This window comes from Leuciscus leuciscus (genome assembly GCF_965113295.1).
Source record: "Leuciscus leuciscus genome assembly, chromosome: 1".
NCBI lineage: Eukaryota > Metazoa > Chordata > Actinopteri > Cypriniformes > Leuciscidae > Leuciscus > Leuciscus leuciscus.
Genome location: NC_138725.1, coordinates 40,500,751 through 40,520,564, shown reverse-complemented (window position 1 = coordinate 40,520,564; position 19,814 = coordinate 40,500,751). Strand labels below are relative to the sequence as shown.

Below are 19,814 nucleotides of genomic sequence, written 5' to 3'. Positions count from 1 at the left end.
TTGGAGGTGGTGTAAAGAACAGAAAGATATTCAGGAAAACATTCCATAATCATTGTTTTGGACAAAAAAAAAATACTTTTTGGTGTCATTGATTATCTTAAAAATGATGATAAACATTTTTAATTATTTTTATTGTTGGTAATTTTTTAAATGATTGGAATGGGGGTACAAAATATCTGAGAATTATTTATATACCCTATCACGTGTTTCATTTTTATTTCATTGTGTATCTTTAAATGTTTTTCGTTTTGTAATGTTATTGTTCCCTGTGTTTATACATAGTCTTATTTGTTTGTTTGTTTGTTTTTTATCTTTTCACTTTGCAATTTTAAAATGCTAAATCCATAAAATCAGCATACGCGAGTAAACAATTGAGTTCTCTTTCCCATCTTCTTGAGCAAATACACAGAGTTATGTCAAAATGGACAGTCTTAAGTGAACATAAACAGTTAAGAAAATATTGAATGTGTGTTAATATAACGAATCTGTGCATTAGGTCTTAAAGTGACAGCAGCCTCATAAAGGCCTACGTTTCCAATACGTTTAAATAAAATAAACAAATAAATAAGAGAGAAAACCTCACTGCTCTTCATTAGCTTTAATAGGTAGGCTATCTGTGTATATTTAGCCTACTTCATACAGTTTTCACAAACACTGTAAAGTACTGTTTGTTTAATTTGTATCTTTGTTCTCTGTTATTTATGTGATGTTGCTTGCAATGTGTTTACTCTTTTCTTATTTTATTATTGACTGTTTACTTCTTTTTATTGTTTGAACTTTTTATTAGTTAGGCTAGTATTCGTTTTTGCTGTGATCGTGAATTGGAACGGAGATTTGTGAATCTAAAATGTTGGTGTCATATGTTCAAAAATATTCAACAAATGTTTTGGTAGGACAAGTAATTAAATATCTGATCTAAAACAAAAATTCTTAGTTTTGAGCTTTGAGTCAATATCTTTTTTTTTAGCTAGTTAATATTGATACTTGTTACTAATAATGCTATTACAATTTCTGTTAGTCAAACAGAATGTACCCATTTTAACTGTACTGCACAAAGATATCATTATATAATTTATAATAAATAAATAAAAATACTGACTTGGCTACTTTGACTTAGGCTACTATAGCCTAATATCGTGGTGTCGATTTAAAGATTAAATTTTAGCTGCAAACAATTGGTAATGGATGGATTTAAAAAACGTTAAAGAACAATTTTCACTCAAAAATTGCTAGTAAATATTTCGAATAATTACAAAGAAACAGCAATTATATTGTTTGGTGCGTCGTGCCACATGCACCTCCTTCACCCCACCGCTAGATGGCGCTGCGAACTTCTGTCCCATTCACACTTATCTCCTGCCATTTAACCTGTGGTGAGCTTCGAGGAGGAGTCGACTCAAGAGCTGTGTGTGTTCTCACATCACATAACACACACACACACACACCCCCACCACTTCTGCCAATCGAGCCGAATACTGATCCATATTCCCTGTCAGCTCGAGTCTCAAACCTCTCCTCATCAATGCATCACCTTCATGCTCAGTGAGAGTGAACTTCCACTGGAGACCTGAAGGAAAGCTCTTCACAGGGAGCCTGAGACCTCGAAACAGGTGTTTGTGTGGCCACAAGGCCCAGAGGAGGACAGCAAACAAGACGAAACACTCCATCATGTCCAGTGGGAAAAATGCACCTGGCACTGAAAAGTGAGTTTGTTTCTGTTACTTTAAAACTAAAGAAACGCATCATCAATGCTGTACATGTCAAGTTTCTAATAAGCTAAACTGAAAACGTTCTTCTTTGTGGTTCCTGAAGTCACTAAATGGCTGATTCAGTATGTCTGTGTTTAGTTTTGGCAGTTTTTTTTTCTCTTTCTTCTCTTCATGCCAAATGTTCACATCTCTTCCTTCCTTGTTTTGCAATAGAGTTTGAGCTCAGCTCATGTTCTCAGTGAGAGAGTGAAATGCTGTCCCTGAAAAGAATGCTTTTGAAAGGTTTCCATACGCAAGTCTAGATGATTTACATACAAGAATGGTAAAGTTGCTCACAGTTCATGTTCTTATCCAAAGGCGCTGGCTGTCCAAGCCCTTCATGTGTACTCAGAGCAAACACCAGACACCTTGAATGAGTGACACAGTGTGTGAGCCATATTCTGCGGTGCATGTGTGTGTTTGTACATGACTCATTGCGGCTGAGAGAGTTAAAGGTTAGAGATACCTTTAAATGCCTTGTGAAGTCATGCAATTGCTTTACACCAGTTGTTTTTGCAGGATTTAAGCAAATGTATGCTAATTGGTTTATACATTTCATATGCAAAAAAGGTGTTGGAGACCCATATTTCTCACAAGTGCATTTCCATGAATGTATATCTGCTTTTTAATTTAAATGAGCCTTTTAAAAACAGGATCATCCAGTTGACATTAATTAGTCCTGTTAAATATATCTTCAATGGTCAGGCGCTGAAGAACTCTGCATAGCGTTCATAATTGATAAAGGGCGCTGATGACACGTCTGGAATTGTGTCTTAGTATTTATTAAATGCCATTTCACCAAGTGGGTTTACGTGACTTTGGGAGATTCGGAGCAAAGTTGTCCACTGGCAGAAGTTAGATTAATGTGACCATTTTATTTCTGGGAAATTTCAGGGCCTTCACCATCAGCAAAATGATTCACAAATTTTTTGTATTTATTTTTTTGTCTCTACTGCTCACCAAGGCTGAATTTATTTGATCCGAAATGCAGGAAAACAGTAATATTGTGAAATATTATTACAATTTAAAATAATGTTTTTATAGTATTTTAATATATTATTCCTGTGATCAAAGCTGAGTTTTCAGCATCTTTACTCCAGTCTTCAGTGTCACATGATCCTTCAGAAATCATTCTGATATGATGATTTATTATCAGTGTTGAAAACAATTGTGCTGCTTCATATTTTTTAAAACCTGTGATACTTTTTTCAGGATTCATTGATGAATAAAACGTTAAAAAGAACAGCATTTATTCAAAATAGAAATCTTTTCGAACAATATAAATCTTTACTGTCACTTTTTTAAATCAATTTAACACATCCTTGCTATATAAGTATTAATTTCTAAAAAAATAAAATAAAAAAAAATTACTGACCCCAAACTTTTGAACGGTATAATGTTTCTAAAGATTTCTATTTTAAATAAATGCTTAACTTCCGCTTATCTTTTTAAACTTTTTATTCATCAAAGAATCCTGAAAAAAGTATCACAGGTTCCAAAAAATATTAAGCAGCAGAACTGTTTCCAACATATTCTATTATTGTAGATCATGTGGCACTGAAGACTGGAGTAATGATGCTAAAAATTCACAGGAATAAATTATATTTTAAAATATATTCAAATAGAAAACAATTATTTTAAATTGTAATAATATTTCCCAATATTGCTGTTTTTTAATCTTTTTTTTATCACTTCTTTCAAAAGCATTACCAGTCAAAAGTTTGGAAACGTTACTATTTTTACTGTTTAAAAAAAAAAAAGTATACATTTTAATAGTTAATAGATAATTGCCCCACACAAATTTTAACAACTACATAAAAATAGAAATAAATAATTTATATAAAATGAACACAATTTATATGTAGTGTAATTGTTTATTTATTTTAAAGTATTGTTAATATATATATATATATATATATATATATATATATATATATATATATATATATATATATATATATATTAGTTTCTAGGAAAATTATCAATTGACATATCCTTAAAAATTTATAAATAAATTCAGACATTGTGTGAATGTCTCTTTGCTATCATTAAATTATATAACATCATAAATTATATTGGTCATTGGACAGTGTGTACATTAGTACTGGCTATAAAAAAATTCATATTAACTACTAATCTGTAGTCATTAGAATTAGCTTATTTTAAAGCAAGTCTATGTCATGTACTCATTGTGTGTGTGTGTGTGTGTGTGTGTGTGTGTGTGTGTGTGTGTGTGTGTGTGTGTGTGTGTGTGTGTGTGTGTGTGTGTGTGTGTGTGTGTGTGTGTGTGTGTGTGTGTGTGTGTGTGTGTGTGTGTGTGTGTGTGTGTGTGTGTGTGTGTGTGTGTGTGTGTGTGTGTGTGTGTGTGTGTGTGTGTGTGTCATCAGCTCCAGACAGTTTTCCCTACAGGCCTGTCTTGATGAATGCATGGAGGCCTTGGATCTGTTCCTCAACAACCACTTTAATGAGAGTTTGGAGAAACTACGGCCACGGTGAGATAAGTCTTATTGTCTTTCTCTCCCTTCATCTCCCCACCCCTCCAGTATCTGTATTTTTAAGAGCAGGCGAGGTGTTTAGTAAAGGTGTGGTATCTACCAAGCCCATGTTGCAAAGGGTTTTTCTTGTCAGATGCACCAGCAAATTTAGCCATATGCTGCATTAAATGTGCTCCCCTGTGAAGTACTTGTTTAAGTGTAGATGTCATCCCAAGATAGCATGCTTTATTCCAGTTGTGATAGAGAATTGCGTCAGGCTCCCTCCCTTCTCCAGGATGTTTACCTAAAGATCACACACCCTCACTCCTGACAATAGTCCCGCACACAGAGCGCTCTCGTTCTCATTAATGTATAGTCGAAAGACGCTGGGAAGGAAACCACATGCTTAAAGGGATAGTTCACCCATAAATGAAAAATCTGTCATCATTTACTCGCCCTCAAGTTGTTCTAAACCTGTATACATTTCTTTCCCTGCAAAAAGTGATCATTTGACTGAACTTAAAAAAACTGAGGAAACACGTTGCCTTAAAATCATTAAGTAAATAAACTTCATGCTTAATCAAAAAAATTAAGTAGTGTGGAATTGTCAAGTTCACATTACTTAATTTTTCAGTTAAGCATTACGTTTATTAACTTAATCATTTTAAGACAACGGGATAAAAAAATAAAAAAAATAAGTACGGTAAGTGAGCTGAACACTTAACAGTATTGTTCTGCTTAGCACACAAGAAGATATTTTGAAGAAAGTTTGTCACCAGGCTGCTTTTGGGCCACCATTGACTTCCATAGTTGGACAACATTCTTCAAAATATCTTTTAAACGATGTAAATGATGACATAATTAGATTAGATTCAACTTTATTGTCATTACACAAGTACAGGTACAAGGCAACGAAATGCAGTTTAGGTCTAACCAGAAGTGCAATAGCAGCAAGTGCAGGATATACAGTGGTTCCACAAGTGCAGGACATGGATATGTACTGAATAAATATAGAGTTAAATACTATTATAAACAGAATTTTACAGATAGATTTGTCCTATGAATATAATATACAGATAACTATTACTGTGAACAGAATTTACAGCTAGATATGTACTGAATATAATATACAGATGGCTATTACTATAAACAGAGTTTTTACAGATAGATATGTACAGTGAACATAATATACAGATGGCTATTACTATAAACAGAGTTTTTACAGATAGATATGTACAGTGAACATAATATACAGATGGTTATTACTATAAACAGAGTATACAGGTGAATATGTACTATGAATATATATACAGATGGCTGTTACTATAAACAGAATGTGAGCATAATATATAGATGGCTATTACTATAAACAGAGTTTTACAGATAGATATATGTAATAAGTTAGGCTAAGATGAGCAGTATAACAATGGAATTAAAGTAAATGGTAAATGGACTGCATTTATATAGCGCTTTCACAGACCCAATGGCCACCAAAGCGCTTTACAATATTGCCTCACATTCACCCATTCACTCACTCATTCATACACCGACGGCGGTGTCAGCCATGCAAGGCGACCCAGCTCGTCGGGAGCAGCTGGGGTTAGGTGTCTTGCTCAAGGACACCTCGACACTTGGTCAGGTGGAACCGGGGATTGAACCACCAACCTTCCGGTTTGTAGACAATCTACATGAACCACTGAGCCACTGCCGCCCCCGGCGCCGCCCCCTAAAGTAGTGCAAATAAAGTTTGGACAGAAGCTATCTGAGTAAAAGTGCAGTGGAAAGTAATTGCATATTACAGTTAAAGTACGGTATTGCAAATGTATACTGTATGTAAACAATGGTACTGTAAATAACAGTCGGCAGTGCAAATTGAGCATATTCCAGTCAAGGTAGTAGGTAAGTAGTTCACCCAAAAATTATCATTTTTGGGTGAACTATCCCTTTAAGTGGCTCCAACCATCCTTTTTTTATAATGCAGGCCCTACAGGAAGTACATCATGCATGGTTTCAGGCTATAAAAACATTTTTTATTAGTATGCTTGGTCAGTTTCTGGCTGGTCTGTGTTTTAAAGATCAATTTTTTTGGGTGGGTTTTGGATTGCTAAAATGCTTTCTCCATGCGAGACATCATGTGAAATCGAGTTCTTGTAGCTGTTTTTGTTCACATTCTTGCATAGAGAAAGTTTAAGGCATTATCCTTCTCTGGTTGTGAAGTGTGGTCTCACATTGTGAGTGTAAAAGCATGTGTTGTGTTGTATTCCAGGTCTAAAGAGAGCATGTATCACGCTCTGATCTATGCCACGGTATTAGAGATGCAGGCCATGATGACCTTCCAACACGACGACATAGTGCATGCTGGGAACACCATGAAGAGAGCTCAGGAGGTGTGCCAGAGGTAGAAGGAGAGCCAAAACAATGCATTCGTTCCTGTCATGGAGAGACTTTTCCTCTGACCTTTTAACTTTTAGGCAAATGGGGTTATTTCCATGCCAGCTGACCCAGTTCTGCAGCCTTTACATTTGCTTGTATTTGCATAGAGATATAACGGTGTGGCTTTAAATGACAGACAGCTGGCCATGTCTAATGAGGACTTTTATTGGCCTTGAATAACATAGATTAAATGGAGTAGAAGAGATGCACAGGCCTGTGTTTCCTTGCACGCACGCACGCACGCACGCACACACACACACACACACACACACGCACCATGTTACCATGCAGCACTAATCCAGATGAGCGTATGTGGGTGTAGCAGTGTTCACACATCAGCTCACTTTCGGTTTGCTTAAGAAGGAGTCACAAAGGAAGATCCGTCTGTGATTTCCTCCTAAACGCCTCCAAACAGGCTCTTGGGAGAGTGATGTTAGTTTGTGCTGAAGTATATACTTTACATTTACATTTATTCATTTAGCTGACGCTTTTTATCCAAAGCGACTTACAATTGCTATATATGTCAGAGGTCGCACGCCTCTGGAGCAACTAGGGGTTAAGTGTCTTGCTCAGGGACACATTGGTGTCTCACAGTGGATTCGAACCCGGGTCTCTCACACCAAAGGCATGTGTCTTATCCACTGCGCCACTACCACCCCTGTGGTATACCACCCCATATACTTATGTTCGTTGCTCAGATTAAAATTGTAAGAGAGCCTCCTAAAATAACTTAATTTTAAAATAAGTGTAAATGCACAAATCAGTTTAAAAAATTTACAAATAAATAGACATATTTCAAATTATATAACTAATATTAAATATGTAGTTAAAGATGAATATCCAATGTTCAGTAACATGTTTTAAGTCAGTTGGCAAATTAATTAAGCAGTTAGCATATACAATTTTATTTCATATGTTAAAATCATTGGAAATTTTTGGAAGCTTGTTTCTGCCACAGAATAAAACAAAAGATAATTGCAAATAAATAAATTCTCCTAAATTCTGACTCTTTTTTTCGGATTTGCAAAGTATAAACTAGCAATTGCGGGGGGAAAAGTTAGAATTGTGAGGAAAAATTATTATATAAAAATAATTTATGTAATTGCGAGATATAAATTCTCAATTGCGAGAAATACAGAGTTTCGAGATATAAAGTCGCCATTCTGAATTTGTTCCTCGCAATTGCGAGTTTATATTCAGACTATTCAATTATATTCTCACAATTCAGACTTTTTTTTCCCCTCGTAATTCTGACTTTTTTTCTCACAATTGAGTGTCAGGAAGTCAGAACTGCGAGTTATAAAGTCATTATTCAGAGAAAATTTTTTCAGTGGTGTAACCAAGCGTCCATTAAAGTTACTATTTATTTAGTTAAAACAAATAATTTGATAAAAAATAATAATAATTCATTTATATATTTATATTTTTAAATGTTTATGCTTATTTGTCAATTTGAAAAGATGCAATACTAGCTTTTGTAATGCTTTTGAAAGAAATAAAAAACGTACTATTATGAAATATTAAAATTTTTAAAAAACGGTTTACTATTTTTATTTAATATTAAATGTAATTTAGTCTTCAGTGTCACATGATCCTTCAGAAATCATTCTAATATGCTGTCTTGCTCAAGAAATAATGTTATGATTATCAGTGTTGAAACCAGTTATTGTTTACTAAATTATTAGAAATTATTGCTTCTTCATATTTTGGTGGAAACTGTAATAAAAAAAAAATTCTTTGAGAAATAGAAAGTTCATAAGAACAGCATTTATTTGAAATTGAAATGATGTTATAAATGTCTTTTACTGTCACTTTTGATCAATTTAATGCATCCTTGCTGAACGAAAGAATTAACTTCTGTAAAAAAAATCTTTTGAATGGTAGTGCATGTATTTACATTTTTGTTTTTGAATGAATAATTTCCTCATCTTCCACAAGTAAGTGCTATTGGCTGATGTTAGTCAGGTCAAATGTGGTTGTCAAGAAGTGTGTTGTTAGACATTATCATTGTGTGTTTGTTCACATATATCTTGACTTCTTGCTGTTCTCTCTCAGGTTCCGTAAGAAGTCTGGCAGTCTGAGTCGTCGAGGAGCAAATGATGATGATCTCACAGAAGGTGCCTCTTTCTCTTCCCAGAAATATCCATCTTGCATGATTATTACAGGAGAAATGAGACTCAAGCAAACCTATTATGTGGCACAGCATTCATTTTGAAGAATTTTAGGCTAGTGTTAAACTGACAGTTAACATTTTGTATAAGGTGCAATTTAATGACCATTTTAAGATGAAATGTTTCACAAACAAGCTCAGAATAATTTCTATTTGTTGTTTTATAGAGCATCTCCATGCTGAAGTGTGTTATGCCGAGTGTTTACTACACAGAGCCGCTCTCACATTCTTACAGGTTTGACACATTTCAAGACAAAGCTCCTTAACACAATCACTCACACACAGACAGTCTCAGGTGTTTCGTTTAAACCATGTGTGCATTATGGTGTGTTAGAGGTGTGAGACGCCTATATCGTAATTGAACCCCTAGTTAGGGCCACTTTTCACTCCGTCCTACTCCACACTTTTTGAAGAAAAGTTTCTATAGATCCTTAAAGGGGTATTTCAGGCTCCTCATATATAGAACTTTTAAGGGGTTCCCATCATGGTAGCATTTTATGGATTTAGTTTTAATTTAATTTATTTTTAATCATTATAATTGCATTTTATGAATTAAACATACTGTAATGTCCCGACAACCTCTGTAGTCACAATTAGCCACTTTTTCAAGACGCAGAACAGCTTTAAAAAAATCACGAGTGGCTTATTACTGGTGTGTTTTATGTCGTAGAATAAAACATAAAAATATCTTGAGCTTGTGTTCAACACAGACCTTATTTTAGGCGTTTAACCAAAATCCCATTAAAAAAACAAACCATTGACTTGGGGACGATGGAACCAGATTTGCTACAATGCTAACTCGTTTCTGGGGTTTGGCCTACAGAAATACATCATCTCTGCACCCACTCTATCATGCAATAATTTAAAACATTTAATCTAATATAGATAGTTTTTGGCAGAAAGGGTTCCTTAAAACTGATTCTAGAACCATGTGGTCATACATCAACCCCATTGAACCTTTTTGAAAGAGTGCAGAGCTCAAATTTGCACCTGATTTCTCATTCTCTCTCTGTTTGTTGACAGGATGAGAATATGGTGGGTTTTATTAAAGGAGGAATCAAAGTACGGAACAGTTACCTCATATACAAGTAAGTCTTGAGCAAGTAAGTGAAAGAAATCTTTGAGACACCTGCACCTTTTCAAGGGATAGTTCACCCCAAAAAAATTAAATTCTGTCATAATTTACTCACCCTCAAGTTGTATTATTACAAGTATAAATTTATTTCTTCTGCTGGACACAAATGAAGATATTTTAAAGAATGTTTGTAACCAAACAGTTTTGGGCACCATTGACTTCAATAGTATATATTTTTTCCTACTATGGAAGTCAGTGGCTAGCAACATTCTTCAAAATATCTTCCTTTGTGTTCAACAGAACAAAGAAATGGATGTTTGGAACAACCTGAGGGTGAGTAAATGATGACAATTTTAATTTTTGGGTGAACTATCCCTTTAACCCAATTGAAACAACCTATGCACCAACATCATGCCCTTGAATTGAACTATTCAGCGAATCTGCCAGCTGTGTATGACGTTATGATTTTCATGCAGGGAGCTGCACGCCTTCGTCCAGTCAGATACAACTTTCAAAGGACCAAACCACAAGCACTTAGAGGGCGGAGTCTCTTTTGGGATCGGGGCTTTCAACTTGGTATGTTTGTGTGTGATATTGCGTCGCTTTTCCTATGAATAAACTCCAGACTGATTGTGTTGCTGTTCTTCACTCTCACACAGACTCTTTCACTGTTTCCTGCCCGGATACTCAAGCTGCTAGAGTTTGCAGGCTTCTCTGGAGATAAGGTTTTTAAATTTGACTTCAGATGTCTCGAATTTGAATTTAAGTAAAAATTACACTCTTATATTCTTCATGTGTCGATTCTTTTCTTAATGGTCTTCTTAATTTGTGTGTGTGTGTAGGAATTTGGCATCTCTCAGCTGTACACCGGAGCCACCTCTCACACCCTGCGCTCTATGCTGTGCGCCCTCCTCCTGCTCTGTTTCTACACCTTCCTCTCCTTTATTTTAGGTAATATGTATTTGTGATGAATTATGCATTTGATACCCATATAAATCAGACATTTTTCGTCGTGTTTCTTTAGTTAATTGTGCAACTTTAAGGGATAGTTTATAATTACTATTTGGAATAGTACATTTCAATTATTTAGTATACAATTGGGTAGATGGATGGATATAATACAATTTAAATAATAATTGAATGAATTAAAAGTTTAATCAAAGAAATTAATTTTATTCAGCAAGGATGTTACATTGATAAAAAGTGACAGTAAAGACATTTGTAATGTTACAAAATATTTTTTAATAATTTCTGTTTTTCTGAACTTTCTATTCATCAAAGATTCCTGAAACAAAATGTATCATAGTTTCCACAAAAATATGAAGCAGCACAACTGTTTGTTGATCATCAAATCATCATATTAAAATGATTTCTGAAGGACCATGTGACACTGAAGACTGGAGTAATGATGCTGAAAATGTTTAAATATATTCAAATAGAATATTTTTTGAAATAGTAATATTATTTCTCAATATTACTGTTTTGTGTTTTTACTGTAATTTTACTCTAATAAATGCAGCCTTGGTGAACATGAGACATCTTTGAAAAACATAAAAAAAAATCTTAATGACCTCAAACTTTTGAATGTAAGTGTATATACTGAAATTATAGAATTATTTGATATCTTTATTGTTATTAATAGAGTGATATTTTGTGTAGGGACTGGCGAGGGGGAGGTGGAGGAGGCAGAGAGACTACTGAAGCCGTTTCGCCTGCGATACCCAAGGGTATATTTCTGCTTCTGTCTTTCTCTCTGCTTCACAGGCTCATATGTTCATGTGAATGATTTGGTTTAATTCTAATAAGTTGCTTTAAAGACCCTCTAAAATGAAAATTGGACTTTTGTGGTATTTAGTTCATGTCACTACTAATCTACACACTACACTACACTACACTTGCTGACAAATTCACACTTGACAGATATGAACATTTGAAAATTTGCAGTCTTTCTCTTCTAGAAAAACACCCCAAAATGATTGATGACTCATTTTTATTCAGAGGAATATAGATGTTTGTCCAATTAAATGTCCACATTAACAGCTGTAGCCAAGTTGCTATACAAGCCCAAACTGGAAAGAAACCCATGCTGGCCGAGCCTTAACATGGGCTCTTTTTATTGAAGCTCATTTTCTGATTATCTCTCCAGGGAGCGATTTTCCTTTTCTTTGCAGGTCGGGCAGAAGAAATAAAGGGCAACATTGATGAGGTAAGAAACAAGAGGAGAACATTTACCAGAATTCATAAGTGGTGAATTCTGAAACATTAGTAGTTTCATGTCGACTCTGACCACATAGCATTTTATTCTCTATTTTTATGATTTTAAAGATGACCTATTATGTTTATTTTTTACATGTTCAATTTTTTTTTATGTGTAATGTTGCCGTTTAAACATGAAAAGCATCTGCAAAATTACAAAGCACAAAGTCACTCCAGAGGGAGTTATCTCTATATCAGTAACACGGTTTCTGAACTCTCTGAAGCGCCTCCATTGTAGTCTTGAGTTTCTTCCAGGAACAAACAGTGTCACAATATTCCTCATTTAAATAATTCCCGCTCAAGGCATACGCAAAATAAAGGGACGAGGCCTGGTTGTTTTGCGTTAGTAGTGTGTTAAAACTCATGGTTATGGTAAGGGGCGGGACAAAATAGTTGACCAATCACAACACACTGATCCAGCCGACCAATCAGAGCACAGAAAGCTTCTCAGAAGGAGGAGCTTCATAGAGACAGGAACTAAACAGAGCGTTACTGACAGACTGAGAAGAGAGGTGCTGCAATAATGGAAAATACGTGAAAAATGTGTTTTTGAACAAGGATGTAAGCCTAATCTAGTAGAACACAAAAACTAAATTAAGACTTTGAAGAAGCCATAACATAGCCTTTTTAAAAACTTCAGATTGGTTGGAATACAGTTGAACTATGGTTTAAAAAACAAGGGTCAGAGAGAGGTGGAAAGTGTTCATGCAAAACTAATGTTTTGTAAGAAATTTTGACTAACCTTATAAATGGGTCGTAATGCTCACTGTAATTAACATTATTGTACCCCTGCTTATCCAGGCGGTGGCGCTGTTTGAGGACGGCTGTAAGGCCCAGCAGGTCTGGAAACAGTTTCATCACATGTGCTACTGGGAGTTGATGTGGTGTTTCACTTTTAAGAGGCACTGGAAGATGGCGTACTTCTACGCAGACCTGCTCAGCCAGGAGAGCCGCTGGTCTAAGGTGAGAACTAAGAATGTAACTAGTCTGCATTTGACATGGAAATAACATTTCAAATAGGGCTGCACATTTGGGGGGGAAGTCTTAATTGCGATTTTTCAGATTATTATTATTATTATTATGATTATCATTACTACTACTACTATATAAAAAGTACTAAATAAAAACAAAATAACAAATATTACTATTGTAATATTTCACCGTAAAATAAAGACAATGGAGAATTTAAGAAAAATAATATAATTTTTTCACATTACAACTGTCAAATTACAACACACATTTTTATGGCTGTCATAACTTCTTTATTTTAAAATGTTACATTTATCAAATTTATATTTTGATAGAAAACCACTGGGCGGGGCTTGATTTTATTCATGTGGAATTGATTGGATGGTTGTGGTTTGCTATTGGTGGATCTCATGTGAGTGACAGGTTGCCCCACCCTCATGCCAATTTAATAATAGCAGAAAGCCATTTTTACGATTTCGAGTTTATTACAATTAAGCGTTCAATTGTAATTTTCAAATTACTAAGATGACAAAATATTCATTTAGCAAATTATCACATTTGATACAAAGCGTTCACATAGATTTTGTTCTGGTTGTGTTTCATGATTAAGGCCCAATGAGAATGATTTAATCACCTGAAATATAATGTTTTAGTGTAAATCTAGAATTTAATTTAATTTACATTACATTTTTGGTTGTCTGAGAAACACCCATGTCATGATTGTATAAGTGTGATCTGTATAGATGCCAAGACATTTCTGTGTCACATGTTTAAAATGGCCTCCACCCAGAATGTAAATTAATTGATTTTGTTGATAGTGGGAAAAAGCGTGTTTAAATTGTGTCATACAAACTAGAAAGCAAATGCATTTTGCTTCCCATGTTTTCCCATATACATACATGTATATTCATTCATAGGCGTCTATTTCCATATATATATATATATATATATATACATGCATACATACATACATACATACATGTGTGTATATATGAAGAGTTCAGATGCAAAAGCCTCTAAATGCCATCTGAAATTTTCTTCTAGAATGATCATTTTTATCAAGCTCGTATATTTAAGTTCAGTAGTTTCACTTAAATGACAATTAATAGGTAATCTTCATTGCCATTTAAGTGAAATTATTCAATTTAAATATACGAGCTTGATAAAAATGATCATTCTAGAAGAAAATTTCAGATGGCATTTAGAGGCTTTTGCATCTGAACTCTTCATATATGTGTGTGTATATATATATTTATTTATTAATACACACACAACTCAAGAGGAAACATACCAACCTCGTAAGACACATATATTACTAACAAAAAAGTATTTTATTTGAAATGGAATTAACTCTTGAATTTAGCAAAGCAGACAGCACTAAAATAGTCAATATTTTGACATGGAGGAGCAGACATTTTCTATCTTTGTTTTTCTTAGTATTTGAAATATTTCTATATTATATTTTTTCTTAGAGTCTCACAAAACTATGAAGAAATTAAGTTAAGGATGGTTAACATTTCTTCCATTTACATGAGTGTGAATACTTGTACTCACTGAAATTTCCATATTCACTAAGTCAGAAAACTCAAAATATTCTTTAAAAAACATATATTTCAAAACAAAGTGCAAAATGACACGTTTCTCAATGAGTGTCATAATGTTCTCAGCGGTTGGTGAGCCAACAGTAGCGTTAGCCAACAATTCTGGTCTAAATGCAGACAGGCTTCCTCTTCAGAAACATGAAGTAAAACCGTACAGGTGTAAAGCCTGGGATTTTACTCTATTTTTGTAAATAATTGAAGTAATGCTACATTTGTTATATCGCAGCGATTAGACAAACTGCCATGTGTAAGCTGTGTAAATTGGCTTTGTGGGCCGATGTCTTTGCCAGGTTTTTGTTTGGACTGGTTGGTTCTCTGGCTGGTTGTGATTACGTACAGTGTGTTTCCAGTGTGCAGAAGGATTATTATGCTTGTCTCTCTCCTTCTCTCTCAGGCCATGTACGTGTACATGAAGGCGGCTTATCTCAGCATGCTTCCAGACTCAGAGTCCCGGCCGTTCGGGGATAATGAGGTGGATCTCTTTAGGTAAACACACATGCAATTGCATTGCCAAGACACTAGCAGATGAGGCTTTCATGAAAAAAGAATGTCATTCTGTATGTGGGTTTATTGGATGTGTGTTAATTTGGTACAGTATGATATGTATCAAAACAGACATTAGTCTTTTTGAACTTCCTGTTCACTTCCAATCTCTCTCAGACAGGTACCATCATACAAACAGAAGATAGCCGGTAAATCTCCGCCCACAGAGAAGTTTGCCATTCGGAAAGCAAGACGGTACAAAGCCAGCAATCCTATCAGACTTCCTGTTCCTGTGCTTGTAAGAATGACATTCAGTACACTTTCATTTTTCCCTTTATTTTCTAAGACAATATTTATACTTGACTATTGTGCTTCATATTTCAGGAGATGATGTACATGTGGAACGGCTTTTCCATGATCAGCAAACAGCCTGAGCTCACCGAGGGCATGATGGAGACGCTGTTAGAGGCGGAGCGCACCCTACAGGCGGCTCCAGGTAATGATACACACCATTCCTCTGTGTGTTCAATGAGAAATTACATCAGTTGCATTTTAGGCAAATCTACTAATCTTTGCAGTATCACTCTCTGCTATTACTCTTAGAAAATATGCCTAGATATAAAAGAAACCTTCCGTATCGGTTTTAACGCCTCATGTTTCAAATTAAGTAATTGCAGTCTGTGGATAAAAATAGCAATGGCAATGATAGAAAAAGCAATTTATAGACAAATTAAAAAAATTATTAATTCAAAATCATATATTTAAAAACAAATGTATTTCTATATAATTAATTGCTAAATATTGCATGATCAAATTGTTTGTTTTTAAAATCAAATTATTGATTTTATTACCCATTTATCCTCATGTTTAGATATTTCATAATAGATTTTTTTATTATTAATTTCATTTGAAAACTTCCAAAAGTAAAATTCTAAAAGAGGCACAAGATGACTTTGACTTTTATTTTGTTTTATATTGTGTACGGTGTAACAAGGTGTGCGTGTATGTATGTATGTATATGTATACATACACACACCTTGTAAGCAGGATATATATATATTCTATTAAATATTTTTTCTTAATTAAAATGCCAGTAACTGTTAAAAATCATAACATGTTATTTTACACCTTTTTTCATCTTTACTGCAGAAAGTACCAGAGAAAATATATTTTCCTCATGAATATTGTTTTTGACAATAGCAGGCCTTAAAGGGAAAGTTCACCCAAAAATAAAAATTCTATCATTTACTCATCCTCATGTTGTTCTAAACCTGTATGAGTTTCTTTCTTCTGTTGAACACACAGATATTTTGAAGAACGTTGGTAATCAAACAGTTGCTTTTTATACAGTAGTTCTATATTGTTTATATAACCTCCACACTCACTCTTTCTGTATGTGTAGAGAATGAGTACAGTGTGGACGACACGTGTTTAATCCTGCTTCTGAAAGGCATGTGTCTGAAGAACCAAGGCCAGATGCAGGCCGCAGAGGACTGTTTCAGACAGGTTTACAGCAGGCCAGTGCTCCTGTACTAATGCAGTTTCCCTTCAGAAATGCTTGTTCTGTCTCAGGGTGGAGTTTGAGATGTTTTTATGTCTTTAACAGTGAAAAGAAGCTGAAGTTTGATCATTACCTGGTTCCCAATGCTCTGCTGGAGACGAGTCTCTTGTGCATAGACACGGGGAGGAAAGAGCAAGCCATCAAACTACTGCAGAAAGCCAAGTGAGTTCAGGCTAGGACAAAACCCATACAGTTCACACACGGAATACTCATTTTTACTGGTTTGTTGTTGCTCCAGTCTGAAATGTCCCATTATTATTGTCTCTCCTGTCAGGAATAACTACAAAGAGTACTCGATGGAGTCTCGTACGCAGTTCAGGGTCCATGCAGCCCTGATCAAGCTTAAGGCTGACACCAATGACCAAGATGAAATAACATCTTTGTGAGGAAACAGCGTCTCTTCTCTGATGACCAGGTCACTTTATGGGGAGAATATGAAAGATCAAAGACACAGTGTGGTTTTTATGCAGTGGCACTGCCTAGTGTTATTATAGGAGACACTAAAAACCTCATTTGTACATTCTCCAGCGTATCCTTTGCCAAATTTATGTTTATTTTAGTTAGTAAATAGAAATAATGAATGGATATTTCAAATGTAAACTAGGGTTTAAGCTCCTTTTGTGTGAAAGTGTACATCTTGGGGAGCATTAGATATAAAAAAATTAAAAAATTCTGTATTTTTTTTCCAAGTTGTACAGGTTTAATAAGGGAAAATAGCTGGAAAACTGACGGTGTTGAAAAAAAATGTGGACAAGCCATTTTACACTAAGTTCTAATGATTAAACATGTTGATTATTGTAAGGCTGCGTGTGGGATTGAATATTATATTCATTTCTTGAATGAATCAAGAACTTTTATAATAATCAAATAGTTCCTCAGCATGCATCGTAAATACTCAGTTGTCAAATACTGTGGTTTTTTTTTTTTTGTCATGCAATATATTTTATTAGTAGTTAATGTTTATTATTAATGCTATTAAAATATTTTTGGAAATGTATAATTTATGCATATAGCGTGTTTATGCATATATTTAAGTAAATGAAGTCGTACAATCAATGCAATTATTTAGCAATAAATGCAATGTGTTACGGTACGAATAAATCAGTTTTCCTTTTGCTTTTTCATGCATAAGCTAAATTGTTTTCTTTTTAACCTCTCAATTTAACAAGGAATTATGTTATCAAATTTATTAATGAAGCTCTTTGCATGTATATTTTTTCAAGTCAGTTTATTCTGAAGTATGACTGATTTTAATTAAACAATAATGTGCGATAATAACAATGACATGTACAAAGAAACCAATTTTACAATATAATACAGTAGCACTGTATAAAAGTCCTTGTTCTGGGCCGTGAGGGTTACTGGCTGGATTCAGCGGTCGCTGTGGGCAAGCCCTGCTCTTCCTCTCTCTTGCTGCGTTTCAGTAGTTTCCTCTTCTTCTTCTCCTCCTTCTCTATTTCAGCAACCATCTCTTTGAACTTGATGCTGCGGGGGTCCAGCGCATACCCAAAGCGCTCTCTCGCCTCGGCCAGCAGTTTGTCCCGCCTTATTTTCTCCTCTCTTTGCTTCTGTTTTACCTCCCTTTTCTGCTTTTTCCAATCTGCGATCATCTTGGGCATTTTGGCCATGTTTGCAGCAATAGTCTTCTCACTGTGTGGAAACAAAGCGAAAAGCAGCGTAAAAACAAATGGTCGTGATCTTCCACTTTTTCCAAATTAATTTAATGAAGCTTTTTTTATTCCAAAGAAACTCATTTATATTATATGGGTGAGTATTTTTCCCATATGGATTTTCAAACATATCAGTTAAAGCAAACATAAACCAAACCAGCCAGCCATGAAGTGAATCGCAACATCACAAACTTTTATTTGAAACAAAAAAAAGTGTTTGAAAAAAGGACAAAAATACAAGCTTGTACGGAACCGTTTTAGTGAGGAAAAGAACTATGACCCCATGAAGCATTGCAAATGATTTTAAATTAAAAACAATGGAGAAATATCTACCTTATTTATTTACAGGAGGAAGTAAACTATTTTCTATGAATGTACGACTTCTGATTCATTAAACGCTACAGGTAAATAACTAGAAAAATAGCAAAGTGCAGTAACATAAACCATAAAACGTATTTGTGCTAGTAATCAGTGTTTATAATAACGATAATTAATTAAAATAACTAAGAAACACCAGTTTCAATATCAAAATTTCACGCCCCATTCACTCCTATTATAAGGTTTGGAAGAGCCAGGATATTTTTTAATATATTTCAGATTGTGTTCGTCTGAAAAGAAGATAGTCATATTCATAATATACACCTAGTCTAGCGTGAGGGTGAGTAAAGTAAATCATAGGCTAATTTTCATTTTTGGGGGAACTATCCCTTTAAGAACAACTGACGAATGACAACAAATTGTATCTTAAATTAAATAAAGAATAAGAATGTTTCCATCTTATGACAAAGTAAAAACTATTTAAGATATATATTTTTTAATGCGATTAGACACGACACACGGGGAAACCAATAACATTTGACGTCATAACTCGTGAGACGTCCTAACCGTTAAATTTGAATGTTTGAAGGAATTTCTCACTGAATAACGTTTTCAATTTCGGTCTATACGTCACATCTATATCATAAACGGGCTCAGAAGACTTGAAATATAGATGATAAATCATGTGGGTTATTTTTACCAGCATAATATTTGATCACTGCCACACAACAATAAATAGTAAGATGATTAGCCAACTTTTAAGGTTTGAAAGCTCTGACAGTCTCTCTCCATCGATGCATGTGGAAACCGAAACTCGGACATTGTAAGAAACACAAATCATAACGGTTTTGTAACAACGTAAAGGTGAGTCAATTATCACAATTTTCATTTTGGGGTGAACCGTTTATCAATGAATATGTTAGTTGAATACACCCAACAGTAGGATTCACCTCACCTCCACGTTTATCAATGCATATGTGGAATACGGTTGACAGCAAACATCCGATAGAAACAAGTCAAGATTCACTTCACCTCTCCATCCGCTTCTGCGCCTTC

General features: G+C 34.6%; 2 protein-coding genes and 1 long non-coding RNA gene across 4 annotated transcripts in view; 1 reads left to right on the top strand and 2 right to left on the bottom strand.

Moving 5' to 3' along the window:
* The window catches only part of LOC309508091, a 348,495-nt gene that overhangs the window by 221,015 nt on the left and 107,666 nt on the right, over positions 1–19,814 (bottom strand). The gene's annotated exons all lie outside the window — the stretch shown is intronic.
* On the top strand, positions 1,380–17,901 carry LOC309507110 (tetratricopeptide repeat protein 39A). 2 transcript variants are annotated; one of them, XM_082181243.1, is made up of 18 exons: positions 1,380–1,703; positions 4,136–4,240; positions 6,489–6,620; positions 8,711–8,772; positions 8,993–9,060; positions 9,849–9,913; positions 10,377–10,476; positions 10,560–10,625; positions 10,743–10,854; positions 11,560–11,627; positions 12,047–12,106; positions 12,958–13,119; positions 15,121–15,212; positions 15,387–15,507; positions 15,594–15,705; positions 16,612–16,726; positions 16,816–16,932; positions 17,045–17,901. In XM_082181243.1, the coding sequence occupies exons 1-18, from the start codon at positions 1,669–1,671 to the stop codon at positions 17,154–17,156; spliced, it is 1,704 nt and encodes a 567-aa protein (XP_082037369.1). In that variant the 5' UTR covers positions 1,380–1,668; the 3' UTR covers positions 17,157–17,901. The 2 variants fall into 2 exon arrangements, with proteins under 2 accessions (XP_082037369.1, XP_082037370.1); XM_082181244.1 differs by having other exon boundaries at positions 1,381–1,703; positions 10,743–10,851.
* Positions 17,980–19,814, bottom strand: part of gadd45gip1 (growth arrest and DNA-damage-inducible, gamma interacting protein 1) — a 2,260-nt gene continuing 425 nt past the window's right edge. The window contains exons 1-2 of the mRNA XM_082182238.1: positions 19,791–19,814; positions 17,980–18,420 (exon numbers count right to left, since the gene is read on the bottom strand). The exon at positions 19,791–19,814 is cut by the window's right edge and continues 425 nt beyond it. Of these exons, the coding sequence (XP_082038364.1) occupies positions 18,129–18,420; positions 19,791–19,814 (316 nt within the window). The 3' untranslated portion in view covers positions 17,980–18,128. The remainder of the gene's footprint in view (positions 18,421–19,790) is intronic.